This window comes from Polypterus senegalus, chromosome 9 (genome assembly GCF_016835505.1).
Source record: "Polypterus senegalus isolate Bchr_013 chromosome 9, ASM1683550v1, whole genome shotgun sequence".
Lineage (NCBI taxonomy): Eukaryota > Metazoa > Chordata > Cladistia > Polypteriformes > Polypteridae > Polypterus > Polypterus senegalus.
Window position 1 is genome coordinate 168,447,288 of NC_053162.1, and position 25,289 is coordinate 168,472,576.

The 25,289-nt window shown below is 46.6% G+C and overlaps 1 protein-coding gene across 9 annotated transcripts in view; it reads left to right on the plus strand.

Annotated features, from left to right (window-relative positions):
• gramd1ba (GRAM domain containing 1Ba) overlaps positions 1-25,289 on the plus strand; it is a 325,749-nt gene that overhangs the window by 209,293 nt on the left and 91,167 nt on the right. Inside the window, exon 1 of one of the 9 annotated variants that reach the window (XM_039764181.1) lies at positions 10,464-12,822. The exons of the other annotated variants lie outside the window; for them this stretch is intronic. Coding sequence (XP_039620115.1) covers positions 12,755-12,822 — 68 coding nt within the window. The 5' untranslated portion in view covers positions 10,464-12,754. Of the gene's footprint in view, positions 1-10,463; positions 12,823-25,289 lie in introns of those variants that run through there. 9 annotated transcript variants of the gene reach the window in all.

Below are 25,289 nucleotides of genomic sequence, written 5' to 3' on the forward strand. Positions count from 1 at the left end.
GCTGCCTGAGTTTGAGGTTGAGCTGGTCAGGCTACTGGGGAGTCAAGCCTGGTGTTTGGCTCTCTTTGGTGGTCTTGCATATTTTTGTAGAATATTCTTGTGTGCTGTGAATCTTAACACTCTCATATGACTTGATGCCTACCATTCTTGCTTTCTTTTCCTTGCTTTATCTCCAGACTGACCGTCACGGTGACAGAAATGCCGCCTTCTTCTTCTTCTGCTTCTTCTTCTTCTTCTTCTCCTTCTCCTTCTCCTCCTCCTCCTCCTCCTCCTCGTGATGGTCAGCATTCCAACACCTAATGTATACTCCTATTTGGAGTTAATGTGCAGTGATGAATGAACCACAGACTGATTGGATTAGGTTTTGTTTTCATTAATCTGCAGATTACTGATTTATTCAAAAATATTTACAAGCAGTCATTTAGGATGGCAGCAGATCAGATCTCGGCTGATGACATTAAACGCTACGGTCTGTCCATCTGTCTGTCTGTTCATCACCCGATTACTCCTGACGTGACTGTGGCCAGACCCTTGACCTTTGTCTCAATCGACATCTTATGACCTGATATGCTCTGCAAATTAAAAAAAAAAAATCAGATTGGTGTAACCCGCTGGGTACTTTACTGATTGGCAGAAAAGTTTATTGTACTTAAAGCACGGCCCCCCACAAGCCCATCTCTTGATAATCACCGTGGATACACTGCATACGTGTTCAGAGTTCATGATCAGGTGTAAGTACTTAGTTTGTAGTCAACGGGCGCAGTGTGGCCTCCTGTTTATGTCTTACCTGTTGTAGGATTTTATGTCTGCGTGTTTCTCAAATATTCAATTATCACCTCTGTGTTTCCGAATGTAATTGTAAGCCTCGTACCCGTTGTAGGCCTGGTATTGTTACTGGCACAGAAACAAAAGGGGGCAGATTAGCAAGAGGGGGTCGGCTGGACTGGACACAAACCATCAGGGAGGTCAGTCTGTCAACAGCACTGCCGATCTGCTCAAAGAACAACCCACTGCGGACTCCCGCTAGAACAAAGGTCAGGGTCAGCATTGGGTGGCCGCTAAGCTTCTGCTGCTGGAGGCAACGTGGAGGTCATTCAGATGTCGGTGGAATTTACAACATGCCCTCGTGTGGCACTTTAATGTCCTGTGAATGTGATGTTTAATGCACACGCCCGCATCATTTTTATCAAATGAATTCTTCATATTTTTCCTACATCACCATTTCGTTAGCTGATTTTTGCTTTGCAAGAACCCCCAAAGTTAAGGGGGAGTGAAAACTATAAATTCGTCAAAATTTTCAATTTCTGATTTTTGATCCCCTGTTACCGAAAACATCAATATCTCAATGATGAATGTCTGTCTGTCTGTCTGTGTATGTCACAGTTTCTTGAGGAGGGTCTAAAACAGCAAAATATACAAAGCGAAACCTCAGCCTGTTATGAGCTGGCGATGTGATGATTTGTTTTTGAGCCAAGAGAAAGAGGCAGCACTCTAGAGGAACCCTCAAAAACCGTAATTCTGTAATGAATTATGAATTGTTCTCGTCAGTTTCTACCGTAACTAACCATTTTATGATCAGAAGGATCAGCGTCAGAGCAGTAAAGAGTTCCTGAAGTGTTAGAGGACAGTTGGGGTAACGTGATTCTTAAGAGTTTCTTGTTTTTGGTTGTTGGTGTTTCATGGCTACTGCCCAGTTGACTGCCAGCACAGGACTCAACACTGACGCGCCACGTGATGTGAGTGCACTACGACTCTTTAACATCTTTGACATTACATTTTTGGAAGCTTCTATTAAGAGCAAAGCAATTCATGAGAATTTATTTACATTTTGGAAATTTAAATTATGGTTAGCTTTCTTTTTGCTAGGACTTTCATTTTGGTTTTCATTTTAGCTTTCTCGTTTTGACCCCTGCTCTCTCTCCTGACAGTTCTCTGCTTATCGTCGAGTTTTCATCTTCTGGTTCTTTGGTAGCTGTTTCTTGGGCCTTCATCATCCTTTTCAGCCATTATAGGCTTCCCTTTATGTCTAAGGTTGTATTTAAGAAATCAGTGCAAGCACACTTGTTCACTCTCGGTGCTCTGTCTGAGGGTCATGATGGGAGAGAGGCCAGCGAGTTGAACTCAGAATCTCTGTGTTGAAGATTAAGGAAATGGAGGAGAGTTCAAATAGCTATTCAACACCGTGTACTGTGTAGATATCACATAAAAGGCCAGCGAGTAGAATTCAGAGTCTCCCTGTTGAACACTAAGGTGATGGAGGCGATCTCTGATAGCTCATCAGCACTGTGTAGATTCTGAGTAAAAGGCCAGCGAGTAGAGCTCAGAGTTTCCCTGTTGGAGACTAAGGATGGAGAGGTGAGCTCAGATAGCTAGGCAACGCTGTGTAGAAATCACATAAAAGGCTAGCGAGTAGAATTCAGATATTCCCTGTTGAAGATTAAGGACATGAAAGCGAGCTCTGATAGCTCATTAGCACTGTGAAGATACTGAGTAAAAGGCCAGTGAGTAGAGCTCAGAGTCTCACTTTTGAAGATTAAGGACACAGAGGTGAGTTCGGATAACTAGTCAACACTGTGTAGATACTGAGTAAAAGGCCAATAAGTAGAGCTCAGAGTCTCCGTGTTGAAGGTAAGGAGGGCGAGGTGAGCTCAGATAGCTAGGCAACGCTGTGTAGAAATCACATAAAAGGCTAGCGAGTAGAATTCAGATATTCCCTGTTGAAGATTAAGGACATGAAAGCGAGCTCTGATAGCTCATCAGCACTGTGTAGATACTGAGTAAAAGGCCAATAAGTAGAGCTCAGAGTCTCCTTGTTGGAGGTAAGGAGGGCGAGGTGAGCTCAGATAGCTAGGCAACACTGTGTAGATATCACATAAAAGGCTAGCGAGTAGAATTCATAGTCTCCCTGTTGAAGACTAAGGATGGAGAGGTGAGCTCAGATAGCTAGGCAACACTGTGTACTGTAGATATCACATAAAAGGCCAGCGAGTAGAACTCAGAAATTCCCTGTTGAAGATTAATGACATGAAAGCGAGCTCTGATAGCTCATCAGCACTGTGTAGATACTGAGTAAAAGGCCAGCGAGTAGAGTTCAGAGTCTCACTTTTGAAGATTAAGGACACAGAGGAGAGTTCGAATAACTAGTCGACACTTGTAGATACCACATAAAAGGCCAGTGAGTAGAACTCAGAGTCTTCCTGTTGGAGACTAAGAATGGAGAGGTGAACTCAGATAGCTAGACAACACTGTGTAGATACTGAATAAAAGGCCAGCAAGTAGAGCTCAGAGTCTCCTTGTTGGAGGTAAGGATGGCAAGGTGAGCTCAGATAGCTAGGCAACACTGTGTAGATATCACATAAAAGGCTAGCGTGTACAACTCAGAGTTTCCCAGTTGAAGACTAAGGTCATGGAGACGAGCTCTGATCGCTCATCAGCACTCTGTAGATTCTGAGTAAAAGGCCAGTGAGTAGAGCTCAGAGTGGACTCAGATTAAGGACATGGAAGTGAGTTCAGATAACTAGTCAGCACTTGCAGATGCCACATATATGGCCAGTGAGCAGAGCTCAGAGTCTCCCAGTTAAAGATTAAGGATGTCGAGGTGAGCTCAATACTTCATCAAGTTCAGTGCAGTCTCACATCTTAACACTGACTGACAGGCCAGGAAGTCAACCTCAAGTTTAAATTGACCTAAATCAGAGGGAGGTGAGCCCAATTAATTAGTCTAAAACTAAAGATAAAATGAGATTAAACATTGTTCATGGCCATCACTACAAACCTCATGGGGTACGCACCATTAAAGCTTTAATGTATTTGGGTGGAACATTCCTTTAAGTTATAACATCAGCTTGTCGTGTGCCTCAGTTATGTGGCTTTTGCTCTCAGGATTGTCGGCAGCAATGCTAATGTTTGCCATTTGCCATCTGTTGGAATGAAAACTGCTATGTATTTCATTACTACATGCATTAAAAAATTAATTCCAGCAGATGGTGCATTGCAAACTTTATCTGGTGGTGTCATATGCAGCATATTTATATGTAGATGTTTGTGTTTCCTTTGTATATTTTCTTCATGAATATTTTAAGTTTCTGTTTTTTGTTATTAATTTCTCCTCTCCTGTACTTTATGCACTATATATTCCACCTGACAGAGCAGCTGCCCACCCAGTGCTATGTAAAAGCTCAGCAGACCCCCAGAGGCTCTCTGCAGCATTAGTTCTCATCTGTCTTCTTGAATTTTGCAGTTGCGCTTTTAGGATTCTCTACTTCTGGATTGTTCTGATTTCTTGCTTATATTTTTGAATTTGCTGACTTATTGTGGCCTGCCTTTTCAAATTCATGTTTGCCTTTTTGCATATTAGGTTTGTTCATTCATCTTTCCTTTAAATAAGAAGCTCTGTGTAGTTCTTGATGTATTTCTCTTTTGTTTTTTTTTGGTTTTTTTTTTGCACCCCTTTTCCTTTTTCCTGAAGTTTGGAAACCCCCCCTGTTTTTGAGTTTTGTGGTGTTGTGGTGCCCAACGCACATCATGGTGGCCCCCCGGCCTATCCAGCCTGCTCTCTTGCCTGCCTCTCTCTCTCTCTCTCTCTCTCTCTGAGGATTACATAACAAAACTGCAACTGCCAGCCAGTGTCCACATCTCTTTAGTATTGTCCTGATTGTAGGTGCCAGGGAGAGCCCCCGTGTCACAGACGCGGAAAAAAAAAAAAAGAAAATGTGCTTAAGCAGCAGATGGCAGGGACGGGGAGAGAAGAATAGCAGCCATTGAGGAAAAGATGGGGATGAGAGCCTCTCTGTATGGCGGGCCAACCGCTTGAACCTGAGACACGAGGCTGGGGGGTGGTGGTGATGTGCGCTGACGTGAGGGCCTCAAGTTTGGAGCTTTGGAAACATCGGGAGAGACAGAGGGTGGGGGCGTGTGTGCAATAAGTGAGTGTGTGTGTATGTGTGTGTGTGTGTGCGTGTGTGTGTGTGTGTGTGTGTGCATTTGTGAATGGGTGTGTGTGTATTTCTATGTATATATGCATTTGTGTGTGTGTGTATGCCCGTGTATGTGTGTGCATGCATGTGCGTGTGTGTGCATTTGTGTATCTGTGTGTGTGTGCATTTGAGAGTGTGTGTATCTATGCACGTTTTTGTGTATGGATGCTGTTGTGACGATGTGTGTGTGTGTGTGTGTGCATTTGTGAATGGGTGTGTGTGTATATCTATGCATTTGTGTGTGTGTGTGCATGCATGTGCGTGTGTGTGCATTTGTGTATCCGTGTGCGTGTGTGTGTGTGTGTGCAAGCATGTATGTGAGTGTATGTGTGTGTGTTTAAGTGTTTGTGTATCTATGTATATATGCATTTGTGTGTGTGTGCATTTGTGAATGGGTGTGTGTGTATCTATGTATATATGCATTTTGTGTGTGTGTGTGTGTCCGTGTATGTGTGTGAATGCATGTGCATGTGTGTGCATTTGTGTATCCGTGTGCGTGTGTGTGTGTGCATTTGAGAGTGTGTGTATCTATGCACGTTTTTGTGTATGGATGCTGTTGTGAAGATGTGTGTGTGTGTGTGTGTGTGTGTGTGCGTGCACACGTGTATATATGTGTGTGTGGGCCCATGCTTATATGTGCATGCCTTTGTGTGTGTGTGTGTGTGAATGATGGTGTGACGATGCGGGTTCTGCTCCGTGCTCCCAACACTGTTCAGGAGCCCTTGAACCCAACACCATCGATAGATATAACCGAGGTGAGCTAGACAGTGGAGGCAACAGCTGAGCAAGGGGATGGTTCAAATGTGCAAAAGTGCTTTTATTAAAAAACAACCAAAAAAAAAGTGCAACAGTGCAGTGTCCACAGTTCAATAAATCTTCATTAAATAAAGAATCCAATAAGAAAATGTGGAGGTTAAAACCAATAAATAGAAAAAAAACCAATCCTTTAAAAGCGAGGTTAAAACGTTCCTTAGGAAGCAGTCTTTAAAAACAACAAGCTCGGTGCTTCTTCTATGCTGTCGTCTCACCTGCTCCTCCCGACTAGGCTTTGCAGCTGCCCTATTAAACACTCACACACACGAGACTGGAGACCTCCCAATCCCTGGCTTCGGTCTGGCACTCATCCCAGCCTCGAGACTTGGTTCAATCCAACGGCCAGGACGCTCACATTGGACATTCCCCGACCAAGCCTCCCGACTCCCGCTGCCTTTCCGGTCTTCCACGGCCAGTCGCCTTTCCCTAGTCACTCCCGCTACCTGTTCGCTCAGCGGGAGCGACGTCAACTACAACACCTGGGCGTCGGCCTAACACCCAGCTTCCTCGCAGCTGCCCATGAGTGCTCATTCGCTCGACTACACGTTCCTTGTGTCTCTCTCTCTCTCTCTTGCACCGACATGCTTCCCTATAACCTCCGTCTCCTTCTCTTCTCTTTCATTCTTTTTCCGATCTGTTTTCTCTCCCAACCGACTCGCGCTTCTTTTAAACAGCAAGGGGCCAGAACAGCTGCAGCACATTAACCACGGGAGCAATCATGGATGTGGGCAGTCCCTCACCTGTGCACTAGGTGAGAAACGCCCACACCGCCGATCGCCCCATGGCTTGCTATGACCACTACGCCCCCTCATGAAGCCACCTCGAGTGCGGTGATTATTTATTTAAAAAGAAACGGCCTTTGCTCAGTGAGCTGTGGACCCATAACACCACAGATGGTCATAAGTATAAATACATACAGTACATTTATATATAATACAAAGTCAACCTTAAGCTAATTCTCAGGTGATAATGATGACTACAACATTTACTGTACCTACTAACAAGCACAGGAGTGTGAACTCAAACTAGGACTTTCATCAGCTCCCCACCAGCCCTGCTCGATGTCTCAGTTTGAATTTTTCAATACATCGACTTATCCATCGGTTGTATCACCTCACATCCCAAATTCTAGGTTGTGGGGAGCAGTGGACCCCCCCAAACAGCCACACACACACTTACACCAGACTGGCCCAACTGAAGGGTGCCAGCTGGTGGAGTTGCCCGCTGGCATGGTCCTTGGTGAGCCTCACATGAGCACCAGTAGAACATGCAGCAGTGAGCCGAGTCCAAGCACTGGGACCTGACAGGCCAATTCCTGCCACTGTTTGTTGGTTTGTTGGTTGACCCCTCGCCGTCAAGGAGAGAGCCCCCCAGTCCCCCTCAATCAGCCCTATAGTGTCCAAACACGATATAAAAACCATAGACCACTATGAAGACACAGCAGTGTAAGGTGCCAGAGGCAGGCAGAGCAAAAGGCAGCACTCTGCCACAGTGCCCATGCTGCTGTGTCATTGATGATCTCAGCCCATGTGACCCTCTGGGTTCCCAGCAGTGCCCACCGCCTGAAGGGTTTATGTGTGGCGGATGGGCAACGAACACAAAGCTTGTCGGGTCACATTAGCACTTGGAGAGCGCGCTCAAATGGGCAGACCACCTCCTGGGCTGCGTTTGGCCAGCACTGCAGTGAGGGTCATGTGACCCACTTCTGGCTACTTGTCACCACACAGTTTTGTAGCACCTTCTTTTTGGGGGTCCTTATGTTGGAGTTTGCTAGAAATACAGCCTTTACACAGTACATTAACTGGCACTTTCATTCGGGTCCAATTAATAAGGGGGAAGTGCCACTCTTAACGGGGTCCTCAAGCAGCATCTAAATGACTGCATATGAGAGGGGACAGCAGGAAAAACAAAATGCGGAGGCACTGTGCTGGGTAGATAGTAAAGTAAAAAGACATGAAAAGGGGGTCATGCACTTGGCACACTCCTGCAATGGGAGGCAATCAGGCACCTTGCAATGCCACCAGCAATGAAGTCTGTGGCGTAAACTGACCTACTACTTGATTTTTGAAGTGTGCTGAAATATCCTGTTTTGTGTACGTGGATTAGAATGAGGTGTTCTACTGGTGAAAGGCGCTATATAAAGGCGGACATCTGACAATGCCAGGAAGGAAGGAAGAAGTCTTCAGTACATACTTGCCCTCGTGCTGGATTTATGATGTGTGCTGAAATATCGTGTTTTGTGCCCTCAGACCAGGATGAAAGGTGCTATTTTAAGGTGGACATCTGACAATGGCACCTATAAATAAGCCGGCAGCATACACTGCTCAGTCTTTGGATTTCTGATGTGTGTACACATTCTACTTTTGAAAGGCGCTATATAAAATGTCAAGCTACTTAGAATGCAAGTATGATCAGGAATTCCTTCACCAAGCAAAGGGTGACCACAGCCACTGGTCACTACAGCAAATCAGAGACAGAGTGAGAGAGAGAGTGTGGGAGGGATGAACATCAGCGTCCTGCAGTTGGCATAGCCTGCCACGCTGAAGATGCCAGCAGGACAAGTGATGGGTCCTTTCAAAAGCTAGATGCACCGACACTTCATGTGGAGGTCAGCGGCCAGCCACATCATGGCATCCTCGACCCTCTGCTCAGGCATTCGGACCCATTCTTCTTTAAGGAGAGTGGCTTGCCATCTTGGCCCTGGCTCTTCCTGCATCCCCTTCGTTTGGGTTTGTGTGGGACTGGTCATCATGCTCATGCAGCACTGGTCATCTTCAACTGAAAAACAATCCCATGGCTGCGCCAAGAAAGAATGGAGAAGACTAAACTCTCTCCATTACTGAGTCATTTTTAAAACTCTGGGAGCTTGGCACTGGCCATGGCTTTTTTTTGAGGCATATGTCCACTGCACTTAGGAACACAACTGTCCACCACACATGGCCACATGGTTCCTGTCATGCCTGAATCTTTGCTGGCAGAAGCGAGAATCATCAGGGTGGCTCCTGATCCCTCTTGGTCATTCCGAACCCAGCCACAATGTCCTCCATGTCACTTCAAGCCAAATGGTTCTCATGTTTATCCTTAGGACTTCCTGGTTTCTGTCATTAGGTCTAGCTCAGGACTCCACCTCCTGACCCCGCCTCTGCACCTGGCCCCGTCCATCTTTTGCATTGCTGGGTTACACCTGCCTTGTGGTGGTCCGTGTTAAGACGGGTCAGTCAATAAAGGTGCAGGTGGTCCTTTAGAGTTTTTTGGTCCAGCCTTTCTATTTCAGTCCACCTCATTTTTATCACCCACCAGATCTCAAACTAGCCCCCTGTTTTCATAAGTCCTGCTGACCAGCTCCACCAAATCAAAAGAACTTGAGGACACAACTGTCCACCACACATAGACTGCTGGTGTCACAATTCGCTTCAGCCTGAAGGTCTCTAGAATAACTGAGTAATGTGTCAGCAGCACCGAGACTCATCAGTGTGGCCCCTGGTCACTCTTGACCAAGCACTGGTCATTCTCAGTCCAGCCCTTGGTCACAAAATCTTAACCATGTTATCACTGCCAACTCTCAAACCAGCCCGCCATTTCTGAACCAGTGTCCGTTCACATCCACCCAAATCTCATGTGCAGCAGCACTAATGGCCATCCAGGCCACTCCAGCATTAAGATGGGTGGTCTTGTGTGTCTAGCGTGATCAAAACTGGTGACCTGGGCAACCCCTGCTGATGTCCGTCTGGTCATTCTGATCTCCACTAATCACTTTATATGGTTTAGTCTGACTGACCCCCCACCCAGAGGACTGACCCCTAGATCCCCACCCCGTAGGACTGACATTCTGGACACTTTGACCTGAGCTGCTTCCTTGGTAACATTTCATTCTAAGCTTCTTACAATTTAACACCCTGAGTGGCACCTCTCTGAAATCGCTGGTCACTCTCAGCTGACCCTCTTTGATGTTAACTTCCCTTTAATTTACGGTTAAGGGGTCTCATTTTGTCTTCCTGGTCACTCTTGACTGGGTGCTTGAATTGGTGCATCACTCTTAGCCTACCGCCTGGGCATCCTGAGCTGTGGCCCTCTAGCACTGAGCAGTGGTCACTATAAGCAGAGCTCCTATTATTGCAGATTTCTCCTTAACAGTGTTGTCGTCCTGGGCATCATTGCTTGCCTGACTTTTGCACTGGCCAGTGGTGGTCATTGTTGATCTTCACTTTTTGCTGACCTCTGGACATTCTGAGCTATATCTGTGTAACCGCTGGTCACTTTTACTGAAATCCTGTTGATCTACACTGACTTTTCCCACAAGTTATCGAAGTTGCACCTTGTGCTTAAATTTCTGGTCATTCATTTATTTTGATCTTCTGGTCATTCTGATGTCCATCCCTTTGCTGGTGGCCTGTTAATAATTGTATATGTTTTTGTCATGCTGAGCTTCTTGTCATTTCTTTTGAATGTAATCCCCCGTGAAAGTGACCTCCTGGTCACTTGGACCCATGCTGCTCATCTGAAACTTAGCTCCTTAGTTGTTAACCTGCCGGTCACCTCTCCAGACCTGCAGGTCATCTCCTATTCTACTGACCATCATTAATGTACAAAAATGTGGTTTAACGTGGACATCTCGGTCAGTCTTGACTTTGTGCCTCTGACACTTAAATGTCTGGTCAACGCACTCACCTTGAGCGGAGATGCACTTGTGCTGACCTCCTGGGTGGTCTGAGTTTTGGCCCATCTAATACTGACCAATTGTCATTTGGAGGAGGGCTCCTGTCATATAGATTCTAGTTTTGGATGAGTGATGTCATAGTGACCACTGTAAGTCAGTGAGCAGTAAAATCGCCGTATGTAATGTGGACTGATGCTAACCTCCTGGATGTGTTGAGCTGCAAACTGCTGGTCAGTATGAGCTGAGCTCCCACCATATTGATCTCCACTCGCTTTTCATGTTGAGCTCCTGGTCACTCCAATTATAAATTGTAAATTTGTGGTCATTGCCCAATAGCAACACCATCATGTAATCTTCACTTACACTGACCTGGACATTCTGAGGTGCACCTGTCTAACACCAATGGTCACCATGACCTAAACTCTGTTGGTCTCAATTGAGTTCCATCAAGGTCTTGGACAATCTCACTGGGACCAGTGGTCTCTATCCACTGAGCTCTATTCACATCAACCGACCACTTAGTCTATTTGTGGTGATTGGCCGAGATGCCTTCATAATGGAAGGACTAGGGGAGAGAGTGTGCACTGGGCATCGGTAAGTGGCAGCCCCCCTGGGTTACAGAGGTACCTCACATTCCCACAGGGCATGCTGGGAGTTGGAGTTTGGTGGCTCAGTCTTGTTGGGCTCATGAGTTAATGCTAGGGGGCACTGAGCGGACTGCTGAACTTCCACCTCGCCCAGAAGTGCTGAGAGACCATGCCAACTGCCCCCTGCAAGTACTGGGTATAGGATAAAAGAAGGCCACTGGCATCATCCCAGGAGAAAGAGTTGCGAGCGAAGGAGGCACAGAGAGAGAAAGAGAAGAAGAAGAAGACATAGTGTTTTATGTCTGTGTATTTCATTCTGTGATTGTACTTGTGGTTGTGTGGTGAGGAACACTTACAGGGGAAGCTTTCCCCACAAATATAAAACTCTTTAGTGCTTTTTATACCAGTGTCTGAGCCTGTCTGTGTCTGGTTTGGGGAGCTAGAGCGCCCCCTCTGGTCCACACACTCTAAGATGTGTTCTGACTTCATTTTTGTGTTTTAAGAACCAGCGGGTACAAGGGTGTTACCCTTACCATGAGGAGATTATCAGGTTTCCAGTGCCTTATCCATTATCAGGTTTCCAGTGCCTTATCCATTACAAGGTCCACCTGATAATCTCCCACTGAACCCAAGGGCTTCCAGGTCAGTCCACACATAGAGTGACCTTTAAGTTGTGGACCCATCTGTAAAATTCAGTTCTATTTATTCTTGCTAATGTTAAAGTGGGGTGCTATATCAAAGACGAAAGGCGCTAGATGAGGGGCTTTATAATAGGAACTCATTTGGCTGTGGGGAGGTGGATCCACTTATCAAAGTGGTCTTATACAATTCCCTTACAGTGATCTATGAGACGTGGGTGGACTGCTTTAGGACAGAACTGGGCTGCTGACCCAACTGGAAATCCAGTGGTATGGGAGCAACGTGGGCACATTGTTCAAGTCGGACATGGCCGCCAGACCTCCCCAGATGGACCAGGCACAGGACAATCTAGACCCTTTGAAGGTTCAACTACCACATATGGACCCCTCAAGCTCAACAGATTATGAAAGATGTGATGGACACGGCGGCCCCCCTGACCCCACTGGCTTGTGTATTAAGAGATTAAAGTCCCAGCTGCCTTGGCTGATTGAAGCTGACACGAGTCTCTCTCTCTCTTTCTCTCTCTCTCTCTTTCTCTGTCTCCTCCCACGTCAGCTCTCCCCCGAAGTCCCTCACCCCCCCAAAGCTGTTTGGACCAAATGGACAAAAAAAAAAAACAAAAACAAAAGAGAAAGGGCCCGCGAGGGCCGGAGGGCGCGTGTGTGATCATGATGTCTGACGACTGGCTCTTTGGTATGCTCAATGCGGCAGCGGAAGCCGGGACCGCCGAGAGAGCTAGCGAGCTAGCTCGTGCGCGTGTGCGTGTGCGTGTGCGTGTGTTTGTCTGTGTGTGCGGGTGCGCGAGTGCGCGCACGCGCTGCCAGCCGAGCATGCTCAGTGCGCGCCGGTGGAGAGAAGGCGCTCAGACGAGCAGCTGCTGCAGGGCTGTGGACGTGTGCGCAGATCTAGCGGTGCGCCAGCAGGGAGCCACGGCTAAACGCGGCACCCACCGCTAGCACCAGCAGCCCCCCTCCATCCCCCTCCTGCCTTGATGCGACCCTTCGCATGGGGTACCAGGGCCAGTTGGGATTTACCTGCCGTCACTCCCACCCGACATGTCATGGGATGCCTGGCCATCTTGAATGGGGAGAGGATGCAGCAGCTGCAGCCGGACCCTTCCTGCACTAATGAAGGGCTTCAAGCTTGCCTGGTAAGAGAGCGACGACGGCGGTGGGGTGGTGGAGGGGAGGGGGAAGAGAAGGCTCAGTCACTCGGTGGTCACTGACTCGGCCGGGCGCGCAACTAGGCCTGGACCCTGGCAATAAAAAAAAAAATTGCAGCTGGTGTACTGTTCACACCCTGACAACTGCATGCCAGTCTGAGATTGGTGTTCAAATGGCAGACCTGGGGCCCTGATGGGATTCCGATCAGCAATATTACGTCTACCAGGGATGGCCTGGTGGGTTTTAGAATAACTTTTAAGAAAGTCATTGTGGTGGTGAAATGTTTGGTTTGGGCAGATTTAAAGGGTACAGGTGAGCAGTCACTAGCTGTGGTAAATAAGCTTTAATAGCAGGTATGGGCATAGCTGTCCTCTTTCACAGACACAAATGTCCCTGTCCCTTCTGCTAGGCACAAAGTCATTGATTGGCCTTTGACATGCAGTCACATGGGAGATGTGGGTATGGCACACACTCAAAGGGGCACATGGTTCGGACATTCCTGCCCTCATTCACATGTGCCTGACATACACTCACATGGAGCCATGGTGTGTCTGGTATGTGTGCCAGGTCAGATTTACTGTGCCCTTTGACATCAAGTTTGATATAGCAAACTGTACATGAATCCTTGGAATGGGTATGTGTGCCCACACTGGTGTGGCATTGCTTGCCTATGTGGCACACCCTTAGAGACATGGACACATACACACCACTGTCACACGTACTCACATGGAGTAATTCTGTGTCTTCAATGTGTATCACCCAAGGCAGGTATGCTGTGCCCTCTTACACCAACTTTGATATGGTATACTGTACATCCTTGGAGCGGGTATGTGTGCCCACACTGGTGGGGCTTTACTTGCCTGTTTACCACACATACATGAAATACACACAGTTGTCCCCTCTGGCACATGCTAACAAGAGCCCCTTGTATTTGTTAAATGTCCTCATATGTTTGCCCCCTGTAACAAACGGACTGGCATCCTGGCTGATGATGAATGGCATTTCCATAGCTGGCTAGGAGGTCATCATATTGCCTGGAGACCCCAAATTGAAAGGATCGGTCCCCACTGCTCTTCTCTGGATGGACAGATCAGATGGACAGACATCATGGCCAGGAAGGCAACTGTCCCCTTTTCTTGCAGAGAGGCTCGGATAGCAGAAGAACAGGGAGAGACTGACACCCCCGGGCCATGTGTCCCCCTCCCCCTCATTGGGTGGATGCTGACAGAAGGAGGTTCTGCCTCACCCGGATGTGCCCCCGGAAATCCTTGGGGGTCCGGCATAAAAGGAGCCACTCTGCCTCACCCAGGTGAGCTGGACTTGGGAGAGGAGGAGGACAAACCTCACCTGACGAGGAATGGAGGAGGAAGAGTGTAAGGACATGATTGGCATGAAGACGCCCCTGAAAAAGTCTAGTTGAAACCAGGACTTGTGCCTGGGGTTTGGAGGCTGTGACACCCCCTTGTGTCCACACTCCTGTATTACATGCCATCCTGCCCATAGTCTGTTAAACACACACAGTGCCAGATATGCATGCCCATTGAGCCCACATTGGCGTGGCCACATCTACATACACTGGCAGCGACCCAGCTGCAGTAAGACATACACAGGTGCAGCACTGTATACCACCTCAGGCGCTCACTCATAGGGTCTACTTGTGGGTCTGTTTCCCAGATGCAGTGCCAGGTGCTGCCTGCCCACTTGGCACACTCTGATGTGGGCAGACATTCAAGCATAAGCCCACATACTCACATGCATTCATTGTGTGCCATTATTGCCTGTTCCCTGTGTGCCCACTATCAGATCCAGAGCTGTGTTATATGATGGGGTATTCCAGCTTGCTCTGACACACACACACACACACACACACACACACACACACACACACTGGCCACACTAGTGGGCTTTTCCTGCCTTCTCTGGCAGGTCCCTTTGGCACATTCTCTGAAACACTCATGGCGTGTCTGCTACACATACACTGTGGTGGGTATGCATGCCCACTTGGCACACACTGGTATGTTTGGCAGACATTCACGTACCTCTATATGTACACACAGGTGTCTCTGATATGTACTCACACACATGTCAGGTGCCAGTATGGTTGTCCTCTCTAACACACACACTAAGCAGTGTTACACCCACTGCTATGGGCATACTTCTAGGCACTCAATTTACAAGTAGGCATACCTGCTCCAACTCATTGTGTCTCACTGTTGGGTACTTAAACACACACACACATAATTGATTTGACTTTGGGAAGAACTTATTTAGTATGTTTTTATTGAGCATGGCACTGTAGACTGGTGACAAAGCACCTTTAGCGTGGGAAAGGCGCTATTTAAATAAAATGTATTCTTCTTCTTCTTCTTCTTCTTCTTCTTCTTCTTCTTCTTATTATTATTATTATTATTATTATTATTATTATGTGCTGGGAAGACCAGCAAGAAAAAATTTCACTACACTTGGTACAAGTGACAACAGCAACCTTAATGTATGTATATAGCACTTTCATACAAATGGTGGAGCTTAAAGTGACAAACACCAGTGCCATGTCTAGTACGCTGTCACTTGTGCACTTTCCACTTTTTTTTATCCATGTGTAGATGCTCACAAACTCCCTGACACGTACAGTATGTACATACACAACTCAGAGGTTCTCTGTACACATGACAGTAACTGCCAGCACTCAGTCATGTGTGCCCTTTCCAGTTTTGACATGGCTCACTCTGGCAGAGTACCTACTCACAGCCTGGCACGTGCTGTATGCACACACATATACAAATGTACAGACACAAGGCACAACTTCTAACACTCTGTTGACTACTAGTACACAGTCTCACGTGTTCACTCTCCTTCCTACTTAGTATCTCACACTGGAAGCTCCTTTTGTCCATGTACACGTGTACACTGCTCATTCACCATTAGCCTGCCACACTCGTATACACTCCTGTATGCATTGTGCCATTATGACTTCTAGTTAACATCTGGATTTTGGCCTCCTTACCCAAGGATGTTACTTTTCGGGCATACGCACATATACTGACGTATTTGGTTCACTATCGATAGACCTGCCATGCCATCTTAAGACTCGGTCACACATGTCCACAAAAACAGAGCCTGGCACTATCCACAATCTGGCACATGCTGACACAGATATGACTGTAAAGGCTGACCCTGCACTGCTATCATACTGGCATTGCCCACAGACATAATCTTATGTTAACTTTCCTAGCAGGTACTACTGCAAATGAAATAGATAGATGGGTATGAAAAGCACTATATCATACATAGACAGAAAAGATGCTATATAATAGATGGATATGAAAGGCGCTATAGAATAGATGGATATGAAAGGCGCTATATAATAGATGGATAGAAAAGATGCTATATAATAGATGGATATGAAAGGTGCTATAGAATAGATAGATATGAAAGGCGCTATATAATAGATGGATATGAAAGGCGCTATATAATAATTAGATATGGAAGGCACTATATCATAGAGAGACATAAAAGGCACCATATATTAGATGTATAAGAGAGGCACTATATCATAGATAGACATAAAAGGCACTATGTAATAGATATACTGGCATTGCCCACAGACACCTTGTGATGCCTGGTGCTGTGCCCATCTCTGTCTCTTCCTCTTGCCTCATTTCCTGCTGTTCTCTTTTCCTGTAGTTGATGGGTTTTTGTGTAACACTGATGGCTGTGCCCCCTTTCCTGGTGGGCAGTGCTCTTCTGCAAATAACGTTTCCCTTTTCGTTGTGCTATCTCCATTAAGAAGCCCCTACTGGCCACGTGACCCAATCTCATGAAGCCAGCCTGCCCCGTGTTCCTCATCCTGTTACCGTGACAGCGGGTGAATGCTGGGCAGCATGCAGCACCGGGGATTCCTTGCTGGCTTTGTGTTCCGCAGGAGGCTTTTGGGTGCTGAGCTCAGCATAAGCAAACAATGGAGAGGCTGTTGAAAATGATCACCCGGTGACATCATTGGCACCTTCTGCTTGTGGTGACTGGCATCAGACCAGGGAGAGTCCTGTAAAGAGCAGCTATGCCAAGATGTAGGACTGCCTCTAAAATATCCGATGAATGAATGAATTGGCAGCTAAGGTGGCAGGGAGTGCCTAAATGGAGCAGCTCGAGGTTCTTGGAGGTCTTGTAAGGAAGTGAGGGTAGAGAACTGAGGCAGCGGCACTGGCACTGGAGCATAGTGGTAAAGTGGGAGCTAAGTCAGCTTAGTGGCCAGTCTACACCCTCACCTGTGGACCCGTCTGAGCGATGGGTCCTCTGTTAAGGTCACCTGACCCTGGAATCGAGGTGCTACAATGGCTTTGCCTGTTTCTTTATAAAAGGTGCCTTAAAGATACAGCAGGTGCTACAGCTAAGCCACCTCTGACATGTGCTGCTTCCTGCTGCATGCAGTACAGACCCCCACATAATGTATATGGTGCCAGCAGACACGATGCAGCCAAGCCCCTTGACCGCAAGCTGCATCTTTTGTTGCTAGGCAACGGTTCCCATGGTCAGGAACGCCTGCAGTCCTTCAGCTCCATGACTTTGGCCTCTGCCATCCCTGCGTGGCTCTATTGTGCTCGAGTGAGGGGGTCCAGTTAGCGGGTGACTCTGAAAATGCCTGTTGTGGACTGGCACCCTGTTCAGGGTTGGCTCCTGCTTTGACCCCAGTGATGCCAGGATAGGCTGTGGCCTCCTGTGTTCCTGAACAAGATAAATAAATGATAATGTTATGTTAGCTTCCCTAGCAAGTACTACTGCAAATAAAATAGACAGATGGACATGAAAGGCACTCTATAATAGATAGACATAAAAGGCACTATATAATGGATGGATATGAAAAGCACTTTATAATTTATGGACATGAAAGGCACTATATAATAGATAGACATGAAAGGCACTCATCCATTGTTTTCTAACCCGCTCAGTTTTGATAGCAAAACAGAAACATACATTGGCATCAGAAACATTGTGGGCCCACAGCCAGTGCCCATATGTTAAAACAGCCTTGGCATAGGAAGAGGCAAGATCAAACCCTGGACAGGGTACTAGTCTATCACTGGGTGAACACGCACACACACACGGTCCAGTTTAGCATCACTAATTCATCCATCCTACATGTCTCTGGGCTGTGGAGGGACACTGGACCCCCTAGAAGAAACCCACACAGACACAGCGAGAACATGCAAATGCCACCCAGGGAAGATCCAGGACCAGCTTGTTACTTATTTTCCTATCCCAAGTCATTTATATATACTGTATATATATATATTAAAAATAGCAGCGGCCCCAGCACTGCCCCCTGCTGACCACCACTCTTCATGTCAGCCGGCTCTGCTCAGGTTCCTTACACCATCAGCCTCTGCTTTGTGTGCCTGAGCCAGTTCTGCACCCACCTACATGCCACACCCTGACCTCCCGCTTTCTGAGGGCTCAATCGGTTTGCAGTGTCGGCCTTAGGATGTGAAGTGGTTTTGTATGAAACTGACAATACGCCACAATGCCGTAAAGGTCTTTTGTACAATTCAATGCCATTCTTATGGTATGTGACGCTCTTCATCTCTCCATTCAAGTTATTCTCGGAGAACTGCGAAAGCAAAGCTTGGCTTGACTGTTCCTGCTCTGGACATCTTAGAAAGCATCATGAAGGAGACTCTGTGTGGTCAGAGGTGATGAGGCTTTTGTGTTGAATGCCATGCTGAAGCTCGGCTGGTTTGGTTTCATGTGTAAGGCACTTTATAAATACAGATACATGTCATTCCTTTTTTATCGTTCTTTACTGAAAACATTCTCCGGACGATTTCTGTTGGTGGCTCCTTGTTATGTATCAAGACGGGCACTCATGGTGGTGAATACTTTAGAAGGGGTCGAAGCGACACTGAAATGGTTTCTGTGAAAGGCACTTTATGAATTTAGCTGAATGTATTCTTTGGGGTCCCCAGGGGGCGCTGCAGCTCACCAGATTCCATCCATCCATTGTTCAACCCGCTGAATCCAAACACAGGCGCTGGAGCCAATCCCAGCCAACACAGGGCACAAGGCAGGAACCAGTCCCGGGCAGGGTGCCAACCCACCGCAGGACACACACAAACACACATACACACACCCCAAGCACACACTGGGGCCAATTTAGAATTGCCAATCCACCTATCCTGCATGTCTTTGGATTGTGGGAGGAAACCGGAGCACCCGGAGGAACCCCACGCAGACACCGGGAGAACATGCAAACTCCATGCAGGGAGGACCCAGGAAGCGAACCTGGGCCACCTAACTGCGAGGCAGCAGCGCTACCACTGCGCCACCGTGCCGCCCTCTCACCAGATTCCCCCCACAGAAGTTCCAATGAAACAATGAGGTTTCTATTGTGTGAAACTCTTACAGTAAATGTTTCCCACATCACGCTGTTTCTTCCACTCTCAGTAACTCTTCCTCTGCTCCTCTCAGCTAGCTTCATCACCTTCCTCCTCCTCCCCTTCTCCAATCTGACTCTGTTATACAAAACCCAGAAGTATTTCTGGTGTCACAAAACTGCAGCTTTGGGGGTCCTTCTGGGTGAGGTTGGGGCCCAACAAAGCAGGGCTAACTAGTCCACTCGGCACTCCCTGGTTGTACCCACAGAACCCAACAGGGCTGAACCAATGAACTTCAGTTCCCAATGTGCCCTGTGGGAATCCGTGGTGTTACCGTAACCTGGAGGGGCTGCCACCTAAAGTTTTGGGGGAGACGATGCCCTGCACAAACTGTCTTCCTCTGTCCTTCCATACCAAGGGTTTCCCGGCCTGGTACGGATCTCGGTTCAGCTCCAGTGCCCACGTGGCATCCCTTGTGTATTAGTCTTCACTGAAGATCTACACAAAGCCCACTTTGGGTGTTACTTTGTTGTTTGTTGCGTTGAGCAGCTTGTAGATTTTGCCCACATTGAATTAAAAAAAGTGCCCTGTAATGTAAACTCTGTTGGTGTTGAGGTCTCGGTGCTGCTTGGTTTGAAAGGCGCTATACAAATGAAAGCTGCTTGTCTGAGCTGTGCAAAGGAGGCGTCACTTCTGAAATTGTCTGAGTGTGTAGAAGAAACCGAAAGCTGATTGTTTTGTGAAAATCGCTTCCTCCGTTTAATCAGGATTTGGGGGCTTGATATGGTGTGCCGCAACAAACCAAGGTTGCCTCAAGTTTTATTTCTTTTGTGAAAGGTGCCACATGAGCGAGTCTGGATTATTACACTGCTTTTTTACTGTTTGGAGTAGGTTTCTGTGGAGGACGCTGTAAATTAATGCCTGTTTGTGCTCTAATAAGCCTGATATACCAGCTGAGCTGCCCAGCTGAGATGGGTTGAAATCGAAGTGATCAATGCAGACCATGCCATCTATTGAAATGTATTTTGTAATGCACTGTAGTAATCGTAAAATGCATTGTTTTGGTCATTCCAACAGATGGCGCATCACAAACATTTGTAGTAATAAAATGCGTTATTATAAATGTTTGTGATGTACCATCTGCTGGAATGACAAATGCCAGGTTGTGCCAATACTTTTTATAACTATAAGATAATATTGTTTTGGTACAACACACCAGTTTGTGCCTTACTTAGACCTTCACTTCTCCTCTCCTTTTGCTTTAAATCTGTACAAGCAAAGAACGAAGGAATGATTGCAAAGCAGATATCGCGGAAATAAAATATGAACGAGCTGTGCTACCCATCTACAATATTTTGAAATTTAAGTAATCACCATAGACTTCAGCGTTAACGTTTGCAGTGTACCAAGTAATACATGTGTCTGTTATGTGCCATTTGTTATGGGATTCATAAAAGCAGCATTAATGTTTGTGATGCCTCATCTGTTGGAATGACAAATGCAATACATTTTATCACTAGAAATGTTTGTAATGTGCCATGTGTTGGAATGACAAATGCAATAATGCATTTTATCACTAGAAATGTTTGTGATGCGCCATGTGTTGGAATGACAAATGCAATCAATAATACATTTTATCACTAGAAATATTTGTGATGCGCCATCTGTCAGAATGACATCTGCGATGCATTTTGTCACTACAAATGTCTGTGATGTGCCATCTGTTGGGATGACAGAGACATAGCAACCAGACGGACATACAGATACACAGACACTTATCCTTTGACTAAGGTGTCAAATAAAAAGGAGGCACTGAGGGTTTTGTGTGGCCTGCTTTGAAAGGTGTGGATGTCAGCCTGGTTTTGTTCAGCTGCTGTATAAAGTAAGTTGCACTTCTTTAGTGTTTAGAGTCGGGGTCGCCGACTCCGATCCTGGAACTGCAGGTTTTTGTTCCGACCCAGCTGCTTAATTAGAAGCCATCCTCACCAATAACAGACCTGATTGGCTTGTGGGTGTTTTCCCTCTTGCCATCTCAGTTCATTTTTAAATCATGGATTTCTTTTTCCTTTCTAATGATATATGTATCATCCAAGTGATCTGAAGCCTAAAACAGATTTTCAAACACTTGTCAGTTCTTCAGTTTGCTTCTGAGGACTTTATTAAAGATAGTGCCTGATGAATCCACACGGGTGGAAATGGAGACAAGCAAGAGAACTGCTGCCTCCTTTGTCATTTGCATCTTATTGCTTGTAAGGGGAAGTTTAAACAATGACTACAGATGTTTAAGGGGAAAATAAGCAACTAATGTTTTAAAATCTTAACAAGCAAGCCCACCAACATGAAGCAGAAACATGTCACTTGAGCCATAAGTGCCTCATAAGCAATGAATGATTTGTCATGAAGCAATTGGGTTGGAACAAAACCCCAAAGACACTGCAGCCCTCCAGGACCACCGGCATTGCACATCCCTGATTTAAAGGGTCTCAGTCTAAAATAGCAAATCACTTAAATGAAGTTCATCAGTAGCAAAACTAGTCACCAATTAAGAAGATAGTTAGAATGAAAACCTGCAGCCACTGCGGCCCTCCAGGATCGGAGTTGGGGACCCCTGGTTTAGTGCAAAGGGCTGTTTAAAGCAAACCTGATTGTGCTGTGGGAATCCGTATTTAAATTGAACAAGAGGGCCTTAGGGTTTGGAATTATGTTCTTTGAAAGCCACACTAGACCACATTTTTCTCAAGTCTTATTTCTTTACTGAAAGGTGCTATATAAAATACATTTTAATTACTACATATATTGTTTTAAGCAGCTGTCTATGAAAGAACATGCAAAGTAAAGCGTGGGTGTGCTGTAAAAGTCATTATAGAAAGCTTGGCTTAGTTTTAATTAAGTGTGGGCTCATTATATCGTACTAAAATTTTATTGAAACCTCGATGGCGAGTATCACAATCTGCGTTTTACAATTGAGAATTTGTTTCTCCTTCTAAGTACTGTATTTGTAAACCAAAGTGCATTACTTTAGAAGTTCGCTAGATGGCGCGCTGGATGTTTTTTTTTTCTTTACAAATATCTGAACAGAAGCGGCTGGTAAATCGTTCGCCTCCATTGATGAAAAGGCGAGAAACAGCGCCCTCTAGCGTGTGAGTGGCGGAGCTGGAGAGATTAGTCGAAAGGGCTCCGTCCGTCCATCTATCTGCTGCGTTTGTTGAGATTTCGCTGTTACTGCAGGGGGCAAAGAGCTTGAAATGAAGCCTGGTAGTCTGCAGTCAGTGTCTTGTGAAAATCGTCATCTAATGCTATGTACCAGAAGGGGGTCTCTCAGTCGAGACCCTGCATTTCTGTTTTGGGAATTTGAAAAAGTCTTGGATTTGATGCTTCACTTCTTAGGTATCATGTTTCAATGTATTTGTGCCCACAGCGAAATAATTTTAGCTTTTATTTGAGTCAAATGAAAAAGATTAATAGGTGGAATATATCACAGGGGGCAGCACGGTGGCGCAGTGGTAGTGCTGCTGCCTCGCAGTTAGGAGACCCGGGTTCGCTTCCCGGTCCTCCCTGCGTGGAGTTTGCATGTTCTCCCGTGTCTGCGTGGGTTTCCTCCGGGTGCTCCGGTTTCCTCCCACAGTCCAAAGACATGCAGGTTAGGTGGATTGGTGACTCTAAATTGGCCCTAGTGTGTGCTTGGTGTGTGGGTGTGTTTGTGAGTGTCCTGCGGTGGGTTGGCACCCTGTCCAGGATTGGTTCCTGCCTTGTGCCCTGTGTTGGCTGGGATTGGCTCCAGCAGACCCCTGTGTTCGGATTCAGCGGGTTAGAAAATGGATGGATGGATATATCACAGGCATGATTCACAATGGGTGATATACATTCACCGGCCATTTTATTTGATACGCCTTGCTATTGCCGGGTTGGACCCCCTTTTTACTTTCAGAGCTGCTGTAATTCTTTGTGGCATTCAACAAGGTCCTTAGTCCATATTGACACGATGGCATTGTTCAGTGGCTGCAGATTTGTTGGCTGCACATCCATAATGTGAATCTCCCGTTCCGCCACATCCCTAAGGTGATCTACTGGACTGAGATCTGGGAACTGTGGGGCAGTGAACTCATTGTCAGGTTCAAAAAAACAGTTTGAGATGATGTGATGTGGCTTGGTATCCTGCTGGAAGTGGCCATCAGAAGATGGGGTCATAAAGGGATGGACGTCATAAGCAGCAATACTCACAGGGCTGTGCCATTTAAACGATGCTCATTTGGTACTCATAAGGGTCCCAAAGTGTGACAAGAAAATATCACAGACACCATTACACCATCACCACCAGCAGCCTGAACTCTTGATACAAGGCAGGATGAATCCATGCGTTCGTGTTGGTGACGCCAACTTCTGACCCCACCATCACAGCAGACATCGAGCCTCATCAGATCAGGTGACGTTTCTTTCCAGTTTTCAGTTGTTCAGTTTTAGTGAGCCCGTGTGAATTGTAACCTCAGTTGCCTGTTCTTAGCTGACAGGAGTGGCACCCGCTGTGGTCTCCTGCTACTGTAGCCCACCTGCTTCAACGTTCGCCATGTTGTGAGATGCTCTTCTGCACACCTCACTTGTAACGAGTGCTCATTTGAGTTACTGTTGCTTTTCTGTCAGCTCAAACCAGTCTGCCCATTCTCCTGTGCCCTCTGGTATTAACAAGGCATTATTGCCCAGAGAAGTGCCACTCACTGGATATTTTCCCCTTTTCGGACTGTGACTTGATAATCTCAGTAGATCAGCACCAACTGGCACCAACAACCAGGCCACCTTCAATCCCCTCTCCTCGCCATTCTGGTGCTCGGTTTGAACTTCGGTCGTCTTGACAATGTCTGCAGGCCGCAATGCAGTAAGCTTCTGCCATGTGATTGGCTGACGACCAGCACTTGAACGGAGTACCTAATAAAGTGGCCGCTGAGTGTATTAAAGATTTCACATTGTGAGTGACGCCACTATTGTAACAATTGTTGTGATCTGCCTTCTTTAAAATTTAGAAAAAGTGTGAGCCTCTGAAAGAGCCATAAATCAGACCAGGGCCCAGAAATAGGCAGCCTGACCCCAAACTCCACTAGCGGGCTTCAGCATGTCCAGGCCCCAGAAATGGGGAAAAGGCTTTTAATGTTTACAGATACCTTAAACATACCAAAATGTCTCACAAAACAAAGGGAAACCATCAAAATGAAAACAAGTCAACAATGATTCCTTATTAAAAAAAAAGGATTAGTTTGAAAACAATCAAAAAGATCAAAAAGGACAAACGTTTACCTAAAGAGGCGAAACACGACAAACACATCCAGTAATTGTAAATCAAAGACAGAAGTAAAAAAAAATCCAGAGACTACAAAACCAAAGTGGCCTCTGATATAAAAACAGAGGGGCGGTCCTTCGGCAGTGACATCATGGTGGCCACACCTCTTTGGACTCCACCCACACTTCCTTATGGGCACTGGAGAGCAACACAAAATACACCTGACACTGAAGCCATGTTCAGCACACCAGACTCCTTTATTCCTATGGGGGTACGGGACACTTTTTGTCTCGTTCCCAAACAGTGTCACCGTTCGAAAGCACAAAACAAGAAGTCAGCCTTTCCTTCCTATCTTCCTTCTCTCTTCCTTGTTTCGTCCTTGCGCCTTCACTCCCTCTCTGGCAGGCTTCCTCCAGACTCTTGACTCCCCGTGTGGAGTGAGGCGGCCCCTTTTCATCAGTGTTACCTGGAAGCACTCCCAGGTGTGGTGTGAGAGCCCAGAGAAGGAGCCCCCATGGAACCCAACAGGGCTGTGCCCAACTCCAACTCCCAGCATGCCCTACGGGAATCCATGGTGCCATAGGACAGCTGCCCTCTAATGTAGTGCCTTGTCGATGCTCTCTCTCTCTCTCCACTGGACCTTCCATAGAGTTGGCATCCTGGCCAGGTCATGGCCATGGCCACCCATCACAACAGACACAAAAGAAATAAACAGGATAACGTGACCAACATGTACATAATTAATGAAAGCAAATACGTCAGACACTACCTTGATGTTGGACCTTGATTGACACGCAGGACGTCGAGGCAGCCACGA